General features: G+C 42.0%; 2 protein-coding genes and 1 long non-coding RNA gene across 3 annotated transcripts; 1 reads left to right on the top strand and 2 right to left on the bottom strand.

The window, feature by feature from the left end:
• Nucleotides 1-2,681: 2,681 nt before the first annotated feature.
• LOC112280676 (uncharacterized) lies at nt 2,682-8,137 on the bottom strand. The gene is made up of 12 exons (XM_024516447.3): nt 6,794-8,137; nt 6,177-6,233; nt 5,980-6,045; nt 5,741-5,759; nt 5,529-5,602; nt 5,293-5,314; nt 4,981-5,042; nt 4,710-4,818; nt 4,521-4,592; nt 4,026-4,207; nt 3,518-3,899; nt 2,682-3,377 (listed from the first exon to the last, which is right to left on the bottom strand). Exons 1-12 carry the CDS (start codon nt 6,973-6,975, stop codon nt 3,354-3,356), a joined length of 1,251 nt encoding a protein of 416 aa, XP_024372215.1. The 5' UTR covers nt 6,976-8,137; the 3' UTR covers nt 2,682-3,353.
• Nucleotides 8,138-12,787: 4,650 nt separating this feature from the next.
• On the top strand, nt 12,788-14,389 carry LOC141045140 (uncharacterized). Its single transcript, XR_012217080.1, has 3 exons — nt 12,788-12,929; nt 13,102-13,280; nt 13,822-14,389. It is a non-coding gene; the product is annotated as an uncharacterized LOC141045140 (long non-coding RNA).
• LOC112279526 (uncharacterized) lies at nt 12,798-17,024 on the bottom strand. The gene is made up of 11 exons (XM_024514048.2): nt 16,399-17,024; nt 15,863-15,919; nt 15,686-15,751; nt 15,488-15,506; nt 15,245-15,318; nt 15,020-15,038; nt 14,574-14,744; nt 14,380-14,460; nt 13,982-14,169; nt 13,514-13,871; nt 12,798-13,404 (listed from the first exon to the last, which is right to left on the bottom strand). Exons 1-11 carry the CDS (start codon nt 16,578-16,580, stop codon nt 13,384-13,386), a joined length of 1,236 nt encoding a protein of 411 aa, XP_024369816.1. The 5' UTR covers nt 16,581-17,024; the 3' UTR covers nt 12,798-13,383.
• Nucleotides 17,025-17,720: the final 696 nt, after the last annotated feature.

Here is a 17,720-nt window from a genome sequence, read left to right on the forward strand (position 1 = left end):
CAATAACTTGTTGACCAAGTTTGTAACCTAAAAGTCAACTATAAACTCATGTAAAATCAAAACTATATCTATTCACCTTTTAGAAAGCTTTTCTAGAAGATATTATGAAATCAATCTATTTTAATCTAATTTTACCTACTTCTACCTAATCAATAAGTAATTATTAGAATAAGTATGTATTTCCTTGATAGTATGTTCATAACACTTATTTTTTATTATTTTTTCCTATTTCTAACTTATTCTCTCTTTCTCACTTTCTTAGTACTTCTTTCAACCATAAAAACTAAGATTCCAAAAAAAACTCCTCATTTCAAAATCACCTTATCTATTAAATGTCTAAAAACATTTCTTTGCAAGGACTTAATGCTTTAAAACCACAAGTGCCTTGCCATTTGATCTGGCATGCTAATTGTTTAGTAAGGCCATTGCAAGAGAGGTTACTGCCTCCTTCTCCCTTTCCTTTATTTTTCTCTCTTCCCTCTTCCACCTTGTAATCAATGTAGGTATTGATTATTATATAGTATTATCAATTGGAGATGCATCATTCATAATTTTTTAAATTAAGGTGGTAATCAAAATAAGATATAAATTTAAATATTGTGATTAATTAAAATATATACAATTAATTGTAATTGAATTTTTTTAAAATTTTATTCTATAAAATAATAAATTTAAAACTTATTAGAAAAATAAATTATCAAATAATAAAATTTAAAACTTATTAGAAAAAATTAATATTATAAATTATCAAATAACTTGATAAAATTAAATTATTATTTTTTATTTTAGTTTATAAATTTATTATAAATTTTAAATATTAAGAATCTATAATAAATTTATTATTTTAAATATTAAGAATCTATAATAAATTTATTATTTTAAATATTAAGAATCTATAATAAATTTATTATTATAAATTATAATATTTATCAAATAATTTATATTATTTTTTATTTTAGTTTATAAACTTATTATAAATTTTAAATATTAAGAATATAAGTTTTAAATTTATTAGAAAAAATAAATATTATAAATTATCAAATAACTTGATAAAATTAAATTATTATTTTTTATTTTAGTTTATAAAAAATATAATATCTAATATCAATGACTTTTAAAAAAAAAAACCTTATTGATTTTAAAAATTAGAGCTTGTATCATTTGATAAATTTTAAAATTACATTCTATATTTTTTTATGCTTGCCAACTATATAAGGTATTTTTAAGTTATAGATAATATATATAAATAAATATATCTTCTTGAAAAAAATGATACTAATTAATAAATAAAGCATATTATATATATATATATATATATATATATATGTTAATGAACAAAATATAACATTAGATTTGGTTAATCTATATGTTAGAAAAAAATCACAAAACACATGCTTCTTATACAAAGCCTCTTATTTACATAAAATTAATATGATTTCAAAATTTCAAAATTTCAAAATTTTAACTCACATTGAAATTGGATTTTTATAGTTAAATATTAGATTATTTTCTAATTGATTATACAAGTTGTACTATCTAATGTTTTCTAAAAATAGATTATGAATGCAAAAATATGATACTATCATTATTTTTAATTTAATATAAATATGATTTTAGATAAATTTCTAAAATTTTGAAAAAATCTCATACTTTTGTTAGATTCTCCACAAAAAATAAAAAATAAAAAATAAAAAAAATCAATTAAAAGTTTATAATAATTCTAATGAAATTATACTTTTAAGTTGAAAAAAAAACAGTTGATTCTTTGTTTATTTATATTTGACAAAAACCGTTCTTTTAAATTGAATCATAACTTTCAAAAATAGTTATAATATAATAAGAAAAGATGGATTGGATATTTTATTATATATTAAAACACTAGAAATCACTAGAAATCACTAGAAAACACTAGCAAAAAGAATGCTAGTTATAGATGTACTATAAAAGCTCAAAGAAATCGACAATGATATACTTCACAAAATGAAACCAAAACAAACAAATTATCACATCAAATAATTGGAAACATCTTGTTGCAACATTTTTACCACCAAAACATACAAAAATCTTTCTGAACAGAGCTCAAAACAATCTCCAAAATTCAAAACTTGCTTCTAACAAACAAAAACACTCACAAACCAGTATAATAGGCAAGCACATTGCAACAATGTTCTTGCACTGCAAGATTCACATTGAGAACATTGAAGATTTTTGCATTTAAAAAAAAACATTTTCACACAACCGAACCATCTCTCTAATCTACTAAAGCATGTATAGACAAGAACTGCTTTGATGGAAATGCTCACCGCTCATCGACGAAACTTGTGAAGTCTCAGCTTGCAAGAAAGTTGAGGATGGTTGCCAGAAGCTGGAGAGTTAGCATGATTGCCAGTTCCCATAAAAGTATACACCAATGAATGTCCCTGGGGTATTACATCTAGGTCTGGCAACCTTGAACAATGGAGCTAGGTGGGTATCGTTATGGATGATTCACTTGAATTCCCTTATAATCAAGGATTTACGCTTGGTGCTCTGCCAGGTTGTAATACCTTCGATGAGTGGAACAGAGGAAATGGTAAGACTTTTCTATAGCACCCATTTGGACTTTTGCGAGGATTATGCAGTCATTGTGGTTCACCATGTGAAAGAAAACAGATTCGTCCGTCCACCCACATCCACTAAGCTTTCTGCAAACTAATGAAAATATTAAAGAATCATTTGACTGGACAATGTCATGCCAAGACTACCCCAACAGTCAGTGTCTTGATTACACGACGAGGAACAGTCACACTAAGCATGGTACAACCTACTTGCTGAAAAATTGCAAGAAGGGAATCTAAAGGTGGTACGTATTCGCAACTGACGAGCCCACTTCTACACCGGAATGGATTGCCATGGACTACAATATAGCTTTAGAGTCATACTATCCTCTGAATGCGGGGCCACCTCTTAAAGCACCATGGAAAATGTGCAACCTGTTTGCTGAACCACTGGCGCTGATCCAAATGCTTGACTAGGCGGAACGCGTGACGTAGATGAAATGGGTTGTTTTTTTGTATTTTTTGTTTTTGCTTTTTTGTTTTTCTTCAGAGGTGGGGTACAACGAACACACATGGGTGATAGCTGCTCTACGTAGCACAGCGCCAAGATCACAAAACTTCCACCAGTGGTCAGATTCATGATCCCACGAGCGTCACTCGAAAGTTCACTGATATCATCTCTTGTCCACAAATTGATACAGCCGACTGAGTAGTTGACACCGAAGTGGTTTGACTTGGATGAGCCGTCTGTATCCCATATGAAGCTGCTTCTTCAACTACGTGTCTAAAACTAAAAAGATTGCAAGTCCACGCAACTTACTTCCATGCATGGTGTTCATTCTGCACATGAGAAAAGGGGAAAACTTCAATGACGCACACAACTACAAACTCGTGTTGACGTGATTCGTAGTTGTGCATGACGGTTGGGAAGGTGAAAGTGAGTCGCTGCGAAAGAGAGGCAGCAGATCAGTGTACTGTACCTGGCTGAAGAATAGACTGCCGTTACCGTACGCATGAGGGTGATGGTTCGCCGGGTGTGGCGGCCACTCTGAAGCGCTGACGGTGCCATGAGCCTGTTCAGGTTGTTGCTCTCGAGAAAAATTAGTCTTTGACACTGCTTCAGCGCCAACCGGACCCGCACTGGTTGAGGTAACAAAGCCCATGCTGGCTTCAACCTTCGCTTTTTTCTGCTCCTCACTGTACTGGGCCACATTCGGCTGTTCCAGCGACATCTCGTGCATTGTCAATCCTCGACTGACACCCCCCATCCCAATTTGCCGCAGTGTTTCCATGTTCGATGGTTGTGGTCCAGATGGGAAATATCCCACACCTGGATTTGATTCACCGTTACTTCCTGGCTCTCTGTTCATAAAAACCACATTCAGGCTAACGTAAGGGGCACGACAGGGAGCAGCTACAGCGGAACAATTTGGAAAATACGAAGTTTAGAAAAGCTTTTGCGAAGGAGAATCTGGCGTGGCCACGTACCTGTTGAGCGATGCATGCATGAGTGGAGCAGCTGGATTCGTTTGCTGTTCCATAAAATCTTGGGGTGTAGGTTCTGGGCGCTCTTGTTGCATCGTCCAGTGCATGTATGGTACCTGTGATGGTGTCATGCCTGCCTGCTGTTGCTGCGCTTGCTGCGATTGCTGCTGTCTCAGTGCCATCATCTGCATGGAAGCTAAAAGCCCATGTTATCCTTGTGAACAGGATTGTAACCTCGCGGTGCAAGCATGTCCAAACCAAGATTGTTAAATTTTCAACTGATCCTCGAGCTAAAATACTACTACGGAGTCCATTGTGGACTTTTATAACAGCATTTCAGTTTAATTCGAGGCTGAAAAGAAACAAATTCATCATGTTTAACTTAATTGATTTTACCAAAAAAAAAAGAAACAGTGAAGTTAGATTTGCTTCAAGATATGAAATTCGCAAAAAAGTAAATGATAATGATGCTCGCTTGAGAAATGCAGATATTAATACCTGCAAACTATTCCCAAGAAATTCATGTTGCTGCCGTTGTATTACATTCTGGTAAGCACTGCTCACATAATTCTGCACATTACATTAAATAACAAAGACAATGTCAAAAGTCAGACAGCATTTCAAGGAAAAGAACCTATCCGTAACAAATCCCTTTGATGAAGTCAACATATGAATAAGATCATCTACCTTTCTCGCCCGCACACGCTCAAGTGCCTGCTCTAATTCGCTTTCCATATTAGCAAGCTGCGGAACGGAGGTAACACCTTGCAAAAGCTGCTCATCAGCCAAGTACAACCTGAGAGTAAAATGAACCGACTGATCATGTCAACTCAACTTCACTTTTTAGATTGATAGAACAAGTCAGTCAAGCAAGCAACTGGAGTTACATGAAACAAGATTCTTTGAAACTTGAAATGCATGACAATGCTTTTGAATAACACAAAAACCAATGATGCACCTTGCTCTCTGTTGCACCAATTCCTTCTCTTGTTGTGCTTTCTTTAACTCCTGTTGCAATAACTGCTATGCCGACAAAATAAAAAAAGTTAAACTGTATCTCTTCCGACGCCCTAAATCCAAATCTCAATTACAGTACGTAGGCTTCACAAAAGTATGTAACCGTAGGTTAATCACTATCCAGGACTCGAAATCATAAGAGAGGATATCTGGCGTAAACTGTCTGTTAACAATTAGAGAGGACACTCAAGAAACTCATGACAATGTCAAATAACTTGGAAGATAGTGTTACAGCACAAGGACGAGAGATGACCTCGATTTCATACGTTGATTTACTGTTAAAAGGTCCACGCAACACAGGATCGCGCGCACGCACACACACGCACACACGCACAATTTCTCACAAAAGTGAGTACCATATCTTTTACAAAGCTCAGGAGTAGAGTTACTGAATAATAATTTGAGCGTAAGACGAACATTACCAACTTCTCCCTGAATGCAGAAACCCATTTTTCATTTAACTTAAAGTGCATTCACAACAAGGCTAACCTTCCAGACAAATGATCTTGACTAGCGGCAAGACCATGTTCTTCTGCGAGCTTTTTCAACGCCCTTTGCAGCTGCTGCATTCATGCAAACAATCACGCTACTCAGCTAAGCATACAAAATACTAGGCTTCTGATGCTTTTACAATACCAGGCATTGGTGCTTGAAAGATGTGATTAGTGGGAAGCATGGGACCAAAAACCGTTTGAACTTACCTCCAAGTTTTCAACCTTCCTGAAAGAGATAGCCCCCGACAGATAACACAACAAGTCATTGATCAGAATACCAATTTGAGTCGCATGTAAAATCTTGATCAGAAGGAAACGTCACCTCATCTGAAATAACTGCGACGCACTCAGAAACGGACTAAAGCCAAGTTCAAGGAGCCGAGAAGGAAATGGTACACTACTAGGATCGACCTTAAAACAACGACAGAAAGAAAAGGGATGCACACCTATTGTATTTGCTGCGGTCATGGTGCATGTGATTGTTCGAAAAGCGTGCCAACATATCCTCAAAACTGCTCGATCACAAAGCCATTTCACTGATTTGCTATGTGCCGTATTTAAAAATAGAAAGGGGTTTTGGAACAGCGAACGACGAAGTCATTCACGTTAAAAGATCTGAATGAACACCAGACAATGCGCGTACCTCTTGTTCCGCTCGTGCATGGGCAAATTGGCAAATCTGGCGATGACTTCTTCAATGCTGCGATACAAAGCGAATTGCCTAAATCAGTCAAAACGCAACTCAAAACTAGAAAAGATCCACTCGCTAGTCTCTATATCAGAGTGGAGTAATCATTTAACTGTACTCGCAGTAACTCCACCTTTCACTCGAAGTTCACAGCCTAATCATCCGTTAAAGGTATTGACGCAGAAATTCAGAAATAGGGCAAGTAAGGCTACAGGCAAAATTCAGAAGGAAATCCGCCTGTCACTCTCATCAGGCGTGAAGCGACCACGACTCACGGCCTTGCACTATTTTTGAAAAGCGTTAGAATTATTCGTGAAAGCTCACGCCTAAGCGTCCCTCTCCTAACTAAGCAACTAGAAACAATGAACTTGTCGGTGTAGCGTGAACGGTATATGGAGCGTGCATCAAACCACAAAGCAAGATGAAGGCCGCCTAGGGGACTCACAACGTCTGGGTTAACATTTCAGAACGACCTAGGTTTTGTTACATGATTGCAGAGGCATTAGAGCCATGTGACAAAGAGATTCTAGCACTACTGCAGGCGGTGGGAGTAGGAATATGTATCACACTACCTGCAATTGCAATACTGCGTGAGCTTGCCAGACGGCGAGAACATGATGAGCGCTAAGTCAATATCGCATAGCACTGACAACTCATACGCCTTCTTGATGAGGCCGTTGCGTCTCTTCGAGAATGTCACCTGTCGGTTAGTCGGGTTCTCGATCTTTTTTATCTCCAACTTAACCCTCCCCATCTCTGCCGCTGCTACAATCCCCTCTTTGAATGCACCGCCAGCCGAACCCAAAAACTTTAAAACTCCCAGGTCACTCCAGTTACTCTCGCTGTGTGTGTGTCTCTCTCTCTCTCACACACACACACTAAGTGTACACTACTGTAACCCACTAAGCACGCGACGACCGCTCTCCAAATTCCTGGCAGAATCCTCGACAAAGTGCACACACGCACGCTTGGCCCTTACCGACTATAAATATCTAGACAGCGTTGACATGAGTTCCGGCAGTTCCCACCTCCATGTTTATCTTGATCAAACAAACAGCCACCGCATCATCCCATCATTCTCTCGCGGCATGAAATGCTACGCCGACTTCCACTTACATCACCCAACGCGGGGATTCCGCGACCACAACGACGAGAAGATGTGTTGGGATAGGGAGTTCCACGGTTTCGACTGGTCGGCTCTACGTCAAACCCTCCCAAACTGGCCAAGTGCAGAAAGGAGGGAAACCAAAAAAAGCCAAAAAAAAAACAAAATCTCAACATCCAGAACAATATGTGAGTTGAGAGAGGAATAGTTTGATGAGGAATGCTTCCAGAGCTATACAAGACCCAGCTGAGACCGTGGGCACGCCAACGAAGACGGCGAGCATCCTCCTGGTGGACCCTTGCTCCGATTTCCAGTGGGCCCCGTAGAATTATCCGGCGAAAAATGAAACCAGTGTGATCGAGAAAGGAGAATATTCCTGTGTTTCGGGTTCGTAAATGATGAATCGTTTGAATGTTTTCCAAAATAAACTTTTCAACTCGCAACTCAAGAACACGATCTGGTCACGGAGAATCAGAATTAAAAACGAAGTCTATACTAGCGATAACTGAGCCTCTTCTTACCCATCGGGCCAACCGATCAAACCACACGAATCTGGCCTCCCCCAACCAGATCCAGAGCAACAGTTTCTTCGCCCCAACTGATAGTTATTGAGGAATCCCAGATACGAGTCTGTAGCTCGAGTGTAACAGCTCCAAGTTGTCTTCTCACCAGCCGCACACCGCGGCACAACCCCTTCCACTTGCAGCAATCTGGTCCTTCAGAAAATTTGTGTGCTCACACATCATCATGCAATCATAAGGGTAGTTCATCGCGGACCTGCAGGGTACCAGAGCACTCCAGCGTACTAACAGTGATGATGAAACCACCCCCAACTTTTATCAAGTCAACCAGCTTTGCTATCTACTTCCCTTAGGCACGTCACGCCGCAAATTTCATCACCCGTTGAAGGTTGGGAAACTCATCTGTTGCACGTTGCCGTATCTCCAACAAATAAAATAAAAAAATTTAGAAATCGGAAATTACAGAACAAAGGGGAAGAGGGGCGGGGAGGGGATTGGGTGGGTTTTAACTCGTGTCTAAGAATTGCAACTCAAGTCAATGCGATGGAGATCGACTATTGTTGACTGGAATATTATAAGCTTGGTGCAGTGGAGCAGACCAACATATCCACTTGTCCGCCATGCCAGAATCTGACTGACACGCATGAAGAGAAGCAGGCATTGGCTCCTTCTGAGGGTTCATCAGTCTGACTAAGTTTTTCCAAAGCCCTCGCATCACATCACAACGACAACAGCAACAACAATACCAGTGTGCTTCTCCTCGAAGTTACTATGTTGCACAATGCGGGGTAAAAATCTGAACTAGCCACACACGAGCAGAACAAAGACCGGAAATAAAGCAGATTCAACAACACCGAAGTTTCGAAAAGGGGGTGAATCTTGGAAGTTTTTGGAGCCTGTCAGGGGTGACCTAATAGATGGGTGGTAACGGCAAAAGGAAGGTAGGAAATGTCGTGCCCTTGGTCACCTTGACCATGAAAGACACCGGACGGTGTGGACGGAGCCATTTGTGCATCGTGAGTGTAGCATCCGCTTCCAGGGAGAGCGTGTGGGAAATGAAAGGTGGGGAAAAAACCTGCCATTAAACACTGGGTGCCAACTCAAAAGTATCGCCTACTCATCGGTCACTGCCGTCAGAGGGGCGTGCCAACGCATCGCCTCTTTGTTGCAGGATGGCAAAGCGTAGGCCCTCCCAACCACGACTGACACAAAGGACATGCTCAGGTGTCAGAGAGATTAGGATGGCAGCGGTGTCTCTAGTTATGATGACCTCATGTTTGCTCTGGGGGCATCGAAAGTCATTAGTGTGCACCTGCGCTAAGGGGCTATCCTATGGGCGAAAACCAGCCGAGGTTTACAAAGCCTGTGCGGAGTTCGAAAGCGAAGAGAACGATTGCGTCAGCTTCCTGCCTATAGCAAAGCCTGTGTGTTTTTTTTTTTTTTTTTTTTTTTGTCCTGCCGCAATATTTGCTTCTCGACGCCAACTTCAAACCAGCCAATGCCTTTCACAGGCCATCTGAGACCGAAGTCCACTTTGCGTTTCCTTTCACGCAGATTCTTTCCCCCAGCACATACCTGCTACAGTAGTGTCGCAGGTACTGGAAGAACCCGAAACCGAGAAGCAGGATGTGGGAATTCTAAACCTCGTACTGCTTCAAGTGAACCGAGGATCTGTTTTGTGACTTTGCACACATCCGAGGGAATGAAGTGGGTGCAGGCTACGATTAAGACGAGGATACTCCCAAGCTAGGACGGTCGTTACCCAGTGCATCGGATAGCTAACTGATACTAGAGATTCGGTGTCGAGTGTCATCAGCTCCGGACGATTTGGTGCGTACAGTGATGTATGGATGGGACATGGTGGGAGAGTAAATATAGCATTGCTCCACTGCGTCGATCAATTAGCCCACCACTTTTGGAGCACCTGCAACCGGCCCTGCCTTAACAACGATCCCTAGAAATACCTAACCCCCAGAAACATAGGAAAGTTTAGCTAAATTTCGAAGCCTTGCAATTCCTTCGTTGTGCAGATGCGACATATGTCTCTCGACCACGACGGGCGAAGAATGGGACCCCTATTGTGTCGATTTCAGCAGCGATGGAGCCATGGATCGGCGTGCCCACAAATGAATCCAACATTGGACATTCAGGCATCTGATCTGCCGCTGATCCGGCTCTCTTCCATCACCGACAATTCGCAACTGGTGGCGATTGCATGCGAGATCCATCCACGACGCAGATGTCTCGGAATTCATTTACACTTCTGATGATCGGGATGTTGTCAAAAATATATATATATATATATATATATATATATATCAACATCGCTGTGACATACACATACACATATATCTGTGTGTGTATGAATCCGAAGGAGAGTATTTTGGGAGTTTTGCTTTGAATAAAGTATCGCGGACGGTAACTTGTTCAGATACCTCTTTTGAAAATGTGAAAATGAATAAGAGTATCATGCTTCCAACAAAACAATCATAGTGGTGCAGTCACGTGTACTAATACAGTACACACATCATTGTTAAAATAAACGAGGACTTATGTGTATTTATTTTCAAGATTGTAAGTAGGTGATTTAAGTTAAAAGCTATCAATTTGTTCCCAATAAAAACATATGATGATAAGGATTATAGTATTAATGATTTTTAAATCAAATTTTTGTTGTATCTGTTATGCCATCGACAAAGAAAAGGGCAACTTTTTTACAAGTTGTAAAGTTTTATTTCTATTTTTTCTATTTCCAGAAAAGTGTTTGAACTTGTAATTGTACTAGCTATATGGCCACTTTATAATTCATTCATAATCATTTCAAACTTAGTGGAAAAACAGAACACACAAAAAATGTAATAATGTTTTCATGACACTTTTTGTTGAATCAAGGTTTGTCGTTACATGTTATCATAACCAACAGACCACATTAAAACAATCCCAATTATATTTTTTAGTCTCTTATATATATATATATAGATAGATATACTCACTCAATGAAACAGAGTAAAATTACTTCATCTTAGTTTGTCATGTACAAAACATATAGTTAGAGTTATATGTAACATTGTATACTACAATACGTAACTAAATCATTTTAAGGTTTTTAAGATATCAATTTGCATTCTCTAAGATAAAACAAAGAATTATCCCAAATACACATCACAGCAGGTGAAAGACAGTGTTTGTATGGACAGTAATACTCATTTGTTTGTTTCTTTAAAAACGTATTGTCTCATTCACAATGCTAGAGGTAAGAAATAATGAGGGATGAAAGGGTTTTTTTTCTCTTTCAATCAGCACTGAAATTCTATCGCCAAATTCTCAAGATCAATAAGGTAATGCTGTCTCCGGGCTTGAGTTCAATGTGATTATAATTTGTTGGATTTGCATTCCGAAGAAAACTAACCACAGTGGCATCTGGGTAATTATGCTTAAAGCCTGAGAGCTTTGGAGGGGGATCCACAAGGGTGATGGGGAAAACAAGCTTCCCCCAAATTTAAGCGGCGCCTCTGTGTGTTTGTCTCGTTGTCGCCATGGGGAGTGATGTCCTTGTGAGGCACGGGGCTAAACTTCCTTTTCGGCGCTAAATTAGGACGAATCTTTCAAACAGCGGGACCGCTAAGCGGATGCCAGTACGCTTTTGCTCCTCAATAGTCGATTTCTCCGGGAAATGAATGACACTCTATCATAACATTTGTCAGTGTGAATCAAGCCTTCAGAAAACAAGGGGGTTTGGCGTTGCCTGAATCGGATGCCGTTCCGGAGATCCACACAAGTGCTTGACTATTCGTTTGCAGCAACAGCGGCATCCGACCCAGTGCAGACGAGGGTGCCATACTTCATGCCGAGTTTGCATGCGTATCTCATGACTAGGGAATATCAGGCTTGTGGAGGTGGAACAGAAGCAACTGGAGGATGAAGCGGAGGTTGCAGCTGTAGGACAGTTTTCACATCCCGGACTAGATTCTCTTTCAGGAGAGCATCTGTGTCGTGGCCTTGTCACCGATGTTGAGCGTCGTGTTCCAGTGATGATCCGAGCCCGTTGTTGAAGGAAGGAGGTTAGGCAAGAGAGAAATTTCCCTCCCTTCCAGGTTTTCAGTGTGGAACAATTGGCAGAACTCGAGGCTTTTTGTCATCAACTTCCCCTTGTCCTGCGGGGCACGGGACCCAGAAACGCAGATGCCTAGTCGCGGACCTGGAAACCCTGAACGGGCCACCGATGGGAGCCGCAAGCTGCCAGCTGCTGGGCCCGCAAATGCGGGCGAGGGGCCACCATGGCCCACAATCCACGACGTGCACAAGAATGTGGGCAGAACGACGAGAACCTTTCAGTGACAGGGTCCAGCCTTGGCATCGATCTGTTGCGGTTGACCTCCACCTTCAGAATTTTGGCACAAGCATTGAAAACTTTGACGATATCTGTGGCATCATCGGGAAAGTAATTAGACATATAAGTAAAGGCATTCCTGGTATTTTACACGCACTTTCCTCATCGCTACTCTTGCTCACGAAGGATCAGGTTCGAAACAGCGAAAATGTCACCGTAATAGATGTAACTGTTGTTTTCACGAATCCAGGCTTGGGTTGAGGAGTACATGACAACACAAAACAGCATTCGCTGCTTGCGTGGCATAGTTATAGTTTTGTTGTCTGGTTCCTTCTTCAAGGTATCCCTTTATCTTGGAAGTCCAAAAGACAAAAATGAAGAGACACGACTGGACAGTGAAGAAGGGGAAACTATTTGACCCCGAGTAATTAAAGCCCGAGTTTCCTACACGAATTCTCCCTAGGTAACTGCTGAAATGAACTGCACGATTCATTGATGGAGCATCGGGAACTGTCCAAACAGTCAGAAATTTTAATATTGGAAAAGAATCAACCCGAATGGTAAAGTTTACATTTTGTCGAGCAGTTCAAGCATTTCACAGTGGATACTGAACTCTCAAATAAGATAAGGCTTCGCCTACGATGAAATTAAAATACGTTCAACTGTTTGGAGATACAGCTGCCGCTACAATCCTCAGCGGGAGGGACAAGATTCGACACACGAGACGCCTGTCTGAGCCTCTTTGAATTCACGTATACGAGACTGTTTCTCTTTTGAATTTGGAACTAAGGACTATTCCTCAGAGGCATAATTTAAAGCCACATATATCTCATTCTCATCGGTGTCGTTGAGTGTCGAAGCTTGTCCTATTTTCATCCTACAGTGTTCAAAACACGAGTTGGAATGGGCCAATGTGCCGTGCAGGGGACGGCTAGCGACCTGTCGATCGGAGGGCCAGGTAACAAAACAGACATTGGTGATGGCTGTCTGAATGGCACTCTCACCGATCGCCTTCAATCATCAGGCCCCAAGATTTTAATCCTTTGGTGGTGTGATATATGTAAGCATGCTACGTGATTACCAACAAAATCGACACGGCTGAGGTACTTCAGCCAACTGATCCGAAAGCACGATTCTATCTCCACGTTTTCTGAATACGCCCTTTAAAGATATGCCAATTGATTGTCGAACTTCTTCAAACTTGTACTATTTCCACGCCTCAGCGGTCTGTACATAAAAGGTCTTTAAGTGTGCTTTCGACCATTCGATAGGCAACTAACATGAGGGGGCTGGAAAAGCTTTGAAAGACAATTCTGATAGTGCAGAACTACTGTACCTGAGTGAAGTAACTCGTTGGGTACTGGGGGCTGGTGTATGCTTGCGTATGATGGTGTGCCTGATGCCAATTTGAAGCAGTAGCGCTTACATGTTCAGACTGATTGGTAAAAGAGTCTGCAGCTGCCTCTGTAACCGCCTCATTACTTGTTGACGATGCAAATCCCATGTCCACTTCAAGTTTGGCTTTCTTTTGGTCATCGTACTGCGCAGAAGTTTGATCCATAGCCATATCGTGCATATTCAGACCTCGGTTATTACCCAAAATATGGATATGCCCCAGTGATTGCAAAGTTGGTTGTGATGCAGATCCGAAGAAACTGGTGGGATTTGTTTCACCACTGCTGGGCACCTCTCGACTGTGATAACAAACGGGAATAACAGATCAGCAGAGAGATTTACATCTGGCAGCTAAAAATTTGAACACTTGTCCATGCATATACATACTAGTTGACGATTGATTCCGTACCTAGCTAAGGGTGTTGGCATAAGTGCAGCTGCAGGATTCGTTTGCTGCTCCATGAAATCTTGAAGAGTTGCCTCTCCACGCTCTGCCATGGACCATTGTAAGAATGATGATTGCGTCCCTGCCATGTTGGCTCGCTGTTGATGATGATGTTGTTGCTGCTGCTGCTGCTGTTGGCGCATGGCCATCATCTGGAAGAAGCGCGAACGAAAGTTTTATTAGGATAACGCAATGCTTTCATTACAACAGGGCTCGTCGTAGCAGACAAGTATTCGAAAACAAAATTTGAATTTAGCATATAAGATTTAGGAACTTCCTCAGACACGATCACTCCAATTAAGAGTATGTTAAAGTACTCCATGAATACAAAATACCGTGCAGACGTTATGCTGCATAATCACCTGATGACAACTATTTCCCAAGAATTCGCGTTGCTGTCTTTGCATAACATTAGCAGTTTGGTACGCACTGCTCACGTAAGTCTGAAACACAACATCTTTGGTAAGACTTCAACGAGCTTAACTCTGTTCACCGGGGAGCTAAATCGTGAAGAACAATGCAACATAATTGAACTAAGAAAACTTAGGACACAAACCTTTCTTGCTCGCACTCGTTCGAGTGCTTGTTCCAATTCAGTTTCCATGTTCGCCAACTGCTGGACGGAGGTAACACTTTGCAGCAGTTGCTCGTCCGCCAGATACAGCCGCGCTCTTTGTTGCACTAGCTCTTTCTCTTGTTGTGATTTCTTCAACTCCTCTTGCAACAACTGATCAAAAGTACAAGTTCACAAGATTTGAATTTAGTATACAACTCATCTGCTTTTGATATTTACCAAATCCAGATTTATCACATTATAGCCACTGGCTACATAACACATGCCGCAGCCAGACGCTCGTCAAACAGAAAATTCCAGCTTGACACGACCTCGAATATCACTGCATTATCATCGACAACTAAAATCTCCACCGCTCTAAGAGACCCCAATAGATATCCTCAATAAAAAAGGAGCGAAAGATCCGGGCCAACAAAGTGATGACGCACCCCGACTTCATAGCTCTTGCTGCAACAGTCGCAAAGCACAACACAACAACACAATCCGTAGAATATTAGTATACAAAAGTTCTACTACAAATGAGGTGTCCATAAACGCTCAATTTCTGACGAAGTGGAAATAGCGCAACAGTGTCGATACAATAGAAGTCCGCATCAGCCAGCAACAAGACTACTTGAGATATACAAAAACCTTGATGAAAAGACAGTTCTAACCTTCCAAAAAGGTAAGGTTGATTTGTCGCGGGGTCTTTCTCTCCGGAGAGCTTTTTCAGTGCTTTATGAAGATTCTGCAATCGGTGATAAATTTCTTAGTGTGACTTGGTATGCACCGCATGTAACTATTACAGGAAGAACTGTCAAGCTTTCTATGGTAAGTGTCAAGCTTTCTATGGTAACACTTCGCATCCTTATAAAATTATGTGGAAGTTAGGGTTTAGGGGATGGAGCTCCGCTCACCTCCAAGTTCTCGATTTTTCTGCATGATGCGAATGCAGTCCAGAGCGAAGATAGCGAAAACGCACATTTCCACACGCCATTGATAAGTACATTTTCAACGCTGCACGAATAAGTAGTACACAATATACGGTCCGCAAGATAATATAATACTGATTTCCGAAAGAAATTAACATCGTTTTAAAGTGAAATGGTTTTTACCTAGTATATTTGTTCCGATCATGAATCATGTGGAAATTTGCAAACCGAGCCAGCATGTCCTCAAAACTGCAAAACCGCAAGGAAGATGGAGAAAGTACTCAGATTCCACTCTGACGCCTGCTCTACTGTGAGTAAGATTCAAATGTAGCTTCCTGAACGAATCAGTGTTCGTATTACCTTTTGTTTCGCTCGTGCATGGGTAAGTTAGCGAATCGACCGATGACATCTTCGATACTGCACCACACTGAAAGTGTCAGTTTTCTGGCAAATGTGAGACGAATTAAAGACAGAAAATTACTCTGAAGTGGACCCTGTCATCTCATATTGCGAATGTGCAGCTGCCAGTCGTTTAAGTCTCCGAGAAGATAGAAACACTCCCAGCGACAATTCAGTGACTCGTGCTCGACGATTTCTCGAATAAACAGTAGCAGATAATCAGGTGAATGAATAGCGTTGGTATTACTACGGTAAATCATAGATCAAGGTGGACAATCCCAGGGCAAGTTTTGAACACAAGTACCAAAGAGGTTCGAAGCGCTAATAAGTTGGTCCGAACGAAAGAAAAAGGAAAAGAAAACAAACAAATTTACTAGCAAGCAATCAAATAACAAACAACAGTAGAAACTACAATCTGCTATAGCCGCTCTACTGTGTGAAGAGACTGCAATCGGCATTTGCAGGTACTTGTTCAGGGCAAGGATCGAAATTCGGACCTGCAGTTACTGTACTGCGTGAGTTTTCCTGAGGGCGAGAACATGATCAATGCGAGGTCGATATCACAAAGCACTGACAACTCATACGCCTTCTTAATCAGGCCATTCCGCCTTTTAGAGTATGTAACTTGTCTGTTTGTCGGGTTTTCAATCTTCTTAATCTCTAACTTCACTCTTCCCATTTTGGCAGCCTGGAGGCTTCCGGCCAGTCAGCCTTTCTCACGGATTTAATTCCAAGTAGCTGGCAAGTACCAAGCCTGTCCGCAATCCCTGTCCAGATTACACTCGCCACAGAGCATTCTCAACTCAGAGAATTCTTCTTCACCGTGCAAACCAAGCGGCGCACTAAGCTTCCGACATTGAAAAGCTACGCACCACCTACATTCGCAGCTGCAATAGCGAATTTTCCTTTCCTAGATGATCGACTCCTTAAACCTTTAGGTCCATGCAAGTGCAGCAAAGAATCGCGAAGGGGCTCGAGCATCAGCGACTCTATACTACTCGGCAAACACAGCAGCACAGACCGCATGCAGTGATTGCACCGAAGAGGAGACGTAGAAGAGGCAAACGAATACTGGTGGAGAATGAGATGCTCTTCACAAGAAAAGGAGGAGAAGGAGGAGGAGAAGGAAGAGCAGGGGGCGGGGGGGGGGGGTGTTGTAGGCGGGAGGGACAGGGCGATGCGAATGGGACAAAGAACAAACGACAGAGTCTTGGCTGTAGGGGGAAGGAGCAGCAGCCTCAAGGAAGCTCTCGCTTGCTCGCATGTCGCCAATGGATGTGGGACCCTCCTCCCCTGTCCTGCCCCCGCTTCTCATGCGGGCGCAGGGAAAGGACGAGGCGGGCCCCACTCCGCGTAGGGCCCGCGGCAGGGAAGCGACGGGTAAGCGAGCGAGCAAGGGGGGTTAAAACGGCGTCGGTAGTCTGGAAGCACGAAGCCGGAGACATGGACGCAGGGGGGGCCAGGCTGGACACAGGGGGGAAGAGCGCGCCGTGAGGGGGAGAGAGGGAGAGTGATCCTGCTGGCTGACGTGCGCACGCCCATGCGCCCCCCCCCCCGCCCGCGCCAAGCCCGCACTGAGCAGCCAGCCTCCCACGACAATACCACCCGACGGGAGAGGGAGGTGCCCTCCTCACTTTCTCCCACACTCCCTCTCTCTCACCCTCATCCTGACGTTCCCGTGTGGGGGGATCCGCGTTCTCTCGCTTGAATTCCTCGCTCTCGAACACGATCGACGTTCCTTGCAGCTTAACTTATCCCCCCGCCCAAAATCCCCTCTTCGCTGATTTTGCGTGAGCAGACAACCTTGGCCCAACTTCCC

Source organism: Physcomitrium patens, chromosome 3, assembly GCF_059467195.1.
Source record: "Physcomitrium patens ecotype Gransden chromosome 3, ASM5946719v1, whole genome shotgun sequence".
In the NCBI taxonomy this organism is placed as follows: domain Eukaryota; kingdom Viridiplantae; phylum Streptophyta; class Bryopsida; order Funariales; family Funariaceae; genus Physcomitrium; species Physcomitrium patens.

Excerpts from the sequence above, each read along its gene's own strand:
- LOC112280676 (XM_024516447.3), bottom strand. The coding sequence starts at position 6,975 with ATGGGGAGGGTTAAGTTGGAGATAAAAAAGATCGAGAACCCGACTAAC. Across the intron at positions 4,819-4,980 it reads TTGGTGCAACAGAGAGCAAG|GTTGTACTTGGCTGATGAGC; the intron begins GTGCATCATTGG and ends TTTTACTCTCAG. Across the intron at positions 4,593-4,709 it reads AGCGTGTGCGGGCGAGAAAG|AATTATGTGAGCAGTGCTTA; the intron begins GTAGATGATCTT and ends TGTAATGTGCAG.
- LOC112279526 (XM_024514048.2), bottom strand. The coding sequence starts at position 16,580 with ATGGGAAGAGTGAAGTTAGAGATTAAGAAGATTGAAAACCCGACAAAC. Across the intron at positions 14,170-14,379 it reads TGGGAAATAGTTGTCATCAG|ATGATGGCCATGCGCCAACA; the intron begins GTGATTATGCAG and ends CGCTTCTTCCAG. Across the intron at positions 13,872-13,981 it reads ATGCCAACACCCTTAGCTAG|TCGAGAGGTGCCCAGCAGTG; the intron begins GTACGGAATCAA and ends TTGTTATCACAG.